The following is a 7,352-nucleotide window of genomic DNA, read 5'->3' on the forward strand; positions in this document are numbered from 1 at the left end:
GTGTGTGTGTGTGTGTGTGTGTGTGTGTGTGTGTGTGTGTGTGTGTGTGTGTGTGTGTGTGTGTGTGTGTGTGTGTGTGTGTGTGTGTGTGTGTGTTTATATGTAAGATATGAGAAAAATAGACATTTAATAAATTTTAATAAAAAATATGATAATATATACATATATTACTATTAGATTGTCCGGAAAGTTCGTGCCGATTTTGAAGGAAAATTGAAACGCAGAAGATTTAAATTTTAGTATACATTTATTAAATTATATAAGTTGGTCGGCACGAACTTTCCGGACAACCCAATATAATAAATTCACATTATGTATTACGTTATATGTGATCAAGATCGAGCAAACAAAAATGAATTGCAATGTGCAATACTGAGGTTGAAGAAAAGTTTAATAAAACTGTCGACATCTTAAAAAAATAATATATTGATATAAAAAAAGATACAAATCAGAGTTTGTTTAGGTTTAAAAGAAAGAAAAAAAGAAAAGGAAGAAGCAGACAATATTCTATTAAGTCTAATACTAGTGCAAAACCAGGTCACCAATCTCATAAAGACATTTCGAATTTAAGAATAACCGATTTCGTTATTGTTTCGTAAATTAGCATCATCCATATTTCGTTTTTCAAATTTTAAATAATACATGTTTTATCTTTTCTATTTGATATAGCTAGCATAAATTTATGTACAATAGCGCATTACATCTTACTATATGTATTGTATTACATCTTATCATAAGATATAACAGCTTGATTTTTAGATAACAATAAAATTGAAAATAATTTCATTTCGCTGCAATTTAATTACGTTGATATTACATTTTGTATTCTAATTGATCAGAAAGAAAGTAGTTGCGCGGTGTTTCTTTTCAAGAACATGGAAGTTTAATGAGACATATACTTATCTAATTGGCAAATAATTAATTCAGTAATTGCAATTTTTGATAAATATGATGCAATTTATTTATAATAAATAAAAGAAAGGAAAGAAAGCACAATTCGAGTTTCATTTAAAATGTCTGAAATATTGAAAAAATTACGTTAGCAATTATTTTCTCGCAATTTTAAAAATAAAATTTATTATTTTTGAGATTCTTCAGATTATAAAAATTTTTATTTGTATTTTATTTTATCAAATTTTATATTAAAAATATAATAACTATAGTTATAGCGCGATAAAAATCTACGTCTGTTATTATTTTTATTCTACATAATGCATTGAGAGAATGCAGGCATTATATTACCTACAGTGTACACAATCCGTAAACAGGATGAAAAAAATAAAGACGTTTTGTAGTAAAGTTTTTTTGTATGATATAATGTAGAAAGAACAGTTTAGTTAGTCACTTTTTATAGTTGAATGCCACACCTCATATTATACGTTCATTCTAGAATTCGCTCTTTAAAATCAATAAATCAATATCTAGTTCATCAAATTGTACATATGTATATAACAAAGGATTAAACTATGGAATTGATTTAATTTTCTAAATAAATTCACATGAGAATTTATATCGTTATATCTTGAATGAATTAAAATCGAAAGGATGCCAAGGTTTGTTAAGTAATTGACTTTTCCTTAACGAGTCCTTTTGCGATCGACGATGCGGAATATCCATGTCTCGAAAAAAAAAGATAAAAATGAAAGCGAGATCCATATAAATGGCGCAGTGGCCAAGATCTGGATTCAACATCGTCGAGACGTCGCGTCGCCTCGCTTCCGGCGCCAAAACGTCTGTATATATCTCGCTGTTACTTGTTACTAAAAATGAAGAGACTTGCCTGACTAAAAGCAATAAGTAAAAAAGGGTAGGAACGAAAGCGGAAGGTGGAAGAAGGTAAGATCGCACCAGATCAGGCTTAGTAAGTCGTAGCTATAAATTGTAGTTGTGGAGCCCACTCTATAGTATTTCTTGGACTTCCTGCTTCTCTCTCATTTTTAACTCCGTTATCTTACAATTAGTTTGATTCTCTATAAACTTTGATTCAGCTTGAATTATATGTTTTCGTAACGTGCAAAATTCGAAGAGAACAGCGTAGATTTGGCTCCATTGGATACCAAATTGCATATATTCCTACGTATTTTATGTGGTCTTTCTCATTCTTTTTGGTTATTCGCTATCGACATTCTCTCGAATTATGCGCGAAATAAATTTTATCAGTTCGATTAATCTTTAAATTTTCACAAATCGCGTGTTCACTCTCAATTCTTACAAATTTTTTTAACAATTCTTCAAAAATTGTTCACTAGTATCTATGAATTAAATATCCAAAGTATTTGAATGTGTTTTTACTTAAATATTGCTTATAAAACAATGTACATTAAATTATAGATCATTATACATATTAGCATCTAAGTAATTAATTTCATTATAGAATAGCCATTTCATTAGAATAAAATCGCTGAAAAATACAATAAAATAGTCGAAGGTTTGTTAATAAGTTACGCTGATATTCATTATGATATCGTGACCTCTATTTCCGGTATGGTATGTCGCGCGCTTCAGATTGCATTTCGACAGAACGCTTCACTGTCATTAGAACGTAAACTCAACGCCAATAGCTAATTACACGAGTATTCGCGCCAATCGGGTATACGATAGTATACCGTACCTTTCGTCTGCAGTTTGGTTCGTTTTGTCGCTGATGTATTGACCCGATGACCGGAAATCACGCTTGGATTTTCTCTGATTAACGATGCCATCTTGCTCTTTGACTTTTTCGCTCGCACAAAAGTCCATAGAATAACGTCGTACCGTAATCCGATCGTATGATCGATCGTATAATATGATAGATAAAAAAGATAGAATTAACTTGTCTTCTTTCCTTCCTATTGCTTTTCCGTATTAATCAAAAGAGTGACTTTGAACACTAATATACGAAGAAAATAGAAATTGACGTTACACATATACTTTTGTATTATTTCTATTTTATTGATTGAAAATTACAAAAATTATATATTTTATTGTATACTTATGCTAGAGATTTTATGTAATATCTTATTGCTAAGACTATAAAATTCAGAAAAATGCGCAATAATATATTTAAATATTAATTTGCTAAGTTAAGAACAATATATTAATTCGTGCTTGTATCGAATACTAAATTGACTAATAATAAAAAATTGCGATCGAAATTGAAATTTTATATATAAGCAACACAATTTATTTTTAAATAATGTTATTAACATTGTTGTTTAACGTATAATTAATTTTTAATTAGACTAATCTGAAAGCATTTCTATAACATTACCACTGTAAAAATACATAATATTAAAATTTTAGAATGCAATAATGTTAATAATATTGTTGTCTATAATATTTTCATTTAAAAAACGTATTCTTTAAAACTAAATTCTATCAAAATATCCAATAACGATCAATCGTATGCAGGATAAGCGATATCACATTTAATCAAATACGAAATTCGACACGGAATAGTAAAGTAAAAAATAATATTTTCAAATTTTTCGAAACGTAAATACTTATAAAAATATTTTCTTTATCAAAACTACCATTGCTACATGAAGTCATTGGTAATAATTTCATTTCGACTTCATTGTAACTATTATGAATTTTATTCAATAGACATGAAAATTGTTTACACCAATTTAATAGATCACACTAATAATGTTATTACGTAAATTTTAAAATCGACATTTTGCTTTTTAAGTTTTATTTCTTGAACAAGATAAACAGAGAGAGGTTTAATGAAATTAGCCGGAAACTTTTCTAATTAACTCGCCGCAGGGCTATTTTATCTAAGAGACGTTAGTTAAATATTCCACGGAATCTCAATAGACTTATTATGAACAGTTAATGAGACAGGATAGTTATCGTATAACCGAGAAGAAATTTCAGCGAATATGTGATAAAAATATTATCCTTAAAACTATCGAACATTAGCAATATCGTCTCATAATGTGCAATTAAAATAAAATATTTATTATGAAATAATGTATGGATAAATGAAATTATATTACTTTTTTTTCGTTCAACCGAGATAGTCTTATTATAAGATGTATGGCACGTTTCAAAGCTACTTAATGTCGGATTCTGAAGTTTTGATAAGACATAGATATATGAACCTTTTATAAAAACGTCTGGTTTAAAAAAAGATAGATAGATAAATAAAAAAGAGATATAATGGACTTGAGATATTCTACAGACATACTGAATATCATAACATGATCTAAAATGTAGTAAACGAAAGAGTAAACATAAAAAATGCAAGATTAAACTTTTTTACTGGAAGTTTTATTTTTTAATAAGCTGAAAAGTGTATTTCGAGCATATATATTCTCGAATTGCATTTTCCAAGCTCGCTACACATTATAATAAGCAATAAATTATGATGTTCCAGTATTCCATCAAAATTGCAAGAATGGCATCGCATCGTACGAATTTACTGAACAGAAATGTTGGATAAAGAAGAGACTCATATGCAATAATTAATAAGATATATTCATGTGTTTAGAATTAAAAGTGTACAATAATCGCAAGATATAATTCAGACAAGTTATCTATTTATATAAAAGCGTTAGAAAATGAATTTATGACAACAATTTGGATGGATAAAAAATAACTTCTATAATTAGCAGGCAGAATCCACCAAGATATCCCATGATCAAAAGAAAGAAAGCTGGTGCGATATCGTCGAGTTCAAGTTTGGAATCGTTTTCCTTTTCCTTGTTGGAATAACTTTGTCGCAATGTTGCCATGTTTGACCAATATTCCACAAGACCAACTTGAACGAGTATTTGGATCCTGAAATTAAATTCTTTCAAGTATGGAAAACCTTGCCGGGTGACGAAGGCCAATGGATAACTGCCCATAGTGTCTTTTGTAATATGACCGTATCCTATATTGCGGTGATAATTTGTCAAGTTCAACATTACGAGAAGAGCTAAAGTATCATTTCTTCCCTCCGCAATCTCCACAAACTGATTAATATATTCGTGATGGTTTAAAAGACAAAAATTCTTAATTATTTGTTTAAAGTTATCTTGCCTGTCATCATTATCAGACGTTTGTAACAAATTCGCGAATTGCTGAGTCCCACCTATCATAAATCCTGACTTAGCTAACTCCTCCGTAGTCTCTATCTGCATATCCGATGTACTAATTAAATAATCAGCTAACGATCCTAGATATAGTTGCGTGAGAAAAAAACCGAACAAAGCCCAAGATATAAATTGAATTCTGCTGGAAACTCTTTTCGGCTGAGACACTGCTACATTGAAAATCAATGCTATGATATCCAAAAATGTAATTTCACGAATAAAAAATAGTTTTACGAGTCCACCAATAATTAGAACGCAAAATATAGCACACCAAATATTCATGCTGAATGGAGCTATCAAACCACGTAAAGAAACATTTGTTTCTATTGGTATCATCCACGAAATTTGCACCATACCATAACAAGTGGTATATGTCATTTTTCGGCTTGAATTCCACAAGATACCACCAAACATTAAATCATTAGTCGCGTTATGAAGTCTCAGATATATCTCTGTATTCAATGGAATCCCATGTGCCGATTCAATCAGCTCTCTGTTCAGCTTGATGTTCAAGTTATTTGCAATTTCTTCCACCATTGAACCTTCTACTCCACCGAATCTCAAATGATGATTAGTGTCATTCTTGAGAGACGCGAATGGAAAATTATCGAACATTGCCACATTCAAGATATTAGCACTGAATAATGATTCTGTTTTATTTATGAAATTCTGCCATCGAATTGCAACATAAGCTTTCTGTTCACATCTGCCTGAAAGTGCTGGTTCGGCAAGTGCGTACGAATCGTTGGTCCGAATCGAAAGGCTACTAGCGCGCAGAACCGAATCTCCGACTGACGCCAATATCTGGAGCTTAAAAATCGATCGCAGTGACATTTGTTGTACTAGCGTACCAGCTTCTATCAGGAAGCTCTCTTCATCGGCGAACAGATTCGTCAGCACTACTATAAAATCGCAATTGTACTCACAATGATTGACAAAGGAGGAATTGTTCGTTTCGAAAGAGATTCCGTTCTCTAACAGAATAACAACATTTGTCAAAGTATCGTATATTTCCATATCATTCAGACTGACGTTTAATGTGTAAATAACGCTTGTCACATGTAATTCGTTCATCAACAGTTCTGCGACATCGGAAACATCTTGTAGCACATCAGGTAGTAAAAATGAGATTTGGTCCGAATATTCGAAATATTCTTCGATAAATGTCACCGTACAAGGTATTAAATAATTTAATGCTTTGTTACATTGATTTTGGCGTTCCGTAAAATTCTTCGAAATAATAGATTGATCGGTTCTACGTTGTGACGATACCATCGTAACGAAAGTAATAAACATTAGCGTAATAAAAAATACGCAACGTGAATAATCTTGCAGTAGAAAGTCAAATTTAGTATTATCCATGTTGTCTATTGTACATAAGTGAACTATTGCACTTACAATTAGTCGTTACGCGTATTGCATCAACAACTACTTCGAAATACAGCGATGCACCGGTGCCGAGTAATGTACTACTCGGATACTCAATTCGCGAAAACGTAATACCATAGATGGAGCAAAGAATGCAAACATCACATAATACCACGTTCGTGCAATCATTAGAAAGATAATCTGTTTATCATCCATTTAGTGCGACGTGGACTACTTATCCATTATACCATCGATATACAAATGTGTGCATTATACAAAAATGATATGTATTTGTGTATTTGTGTATGGTTTTTTAAAATAATTAAAAATTGAATATTAACGAGACTCTCTCTATCTAAAATCAGGTATTAAAAAATTCTTTAATAGGTTAAAAAAGATTTTGAATTCTTTTATACTATCGAAATGAAGCAATACACATACGAGCATTGATTACATGTATTACATTTTCATCGATAGACTTTATGCAAATATATTATACACGATACTTGAAAAAATATAGCAATCATGCAATCTTGATGTTAAAAGTCACATTTGGCGTCACGACATTGCGTCGTGACATTGCATAACGTAACACTTGTCTACGTCGCCGCGGCGTATAGCGCAAATTTGATTAAGATATTAATTTGCAGGATGCAGGATGATTCATGGTTATACAAAGAAAATATAAAAATCATACAAATAAATATTTTCTACCATAATATCATCACACCGTTCGCAATTTAATTGACGTTAATAAGACATATCATATTTTTTTGTTTCAGAGCTTTCGTAAGAATTCTGTGTTATTGTTGTCCCAGAAAAATGAAACGACGATATCAGCCAGCATTTAGATGTAAACCAAGTCAGGTGAGTTTAAATTATGTTTTATATATATATATATATATATATATATATATATATATA

The 7,352-nt window shown here is 30.7% G+C and overlaps 1 protein-coding gene across 2 annotated transcripts in view; it reads left to right on the top strand.

The window, feature by feature from the left end:
• Window positions 1-7,352, top strand: part of LOC105624358 (dopamine receptor 2) — a 17,142-nt gene that overhangs the window by 5,830 nt on the left and 3,960 nt on the right. For both annotated transcript variants that reach the window (XM_012205720.1, XM_012205721.1), the window contains exon 2: window positions 7,211-7,295. In XM_012205720.1, coding sequence (XP_012061110.1) covers window positions 7,211-7,295 — 85 coding nt within the window. The remainder of the gene's footprint in view (window positions 1-7,210; window positions 7,296-7,352) is intronic.

This window comes from Atta cephalotes (assembly GCF_000143395.1).
Source record: "Atta cephalotes unplaced genomic scaffold scaffold00076, whole genome shotgun sequence".
NCBI classification, from domain to species: domain Eukaryota; kingdom Metazoa; phylum Arthropoda; class Insecta; order Hymenoptera; family Formicidae; genus Atta; species Atta cephalotes.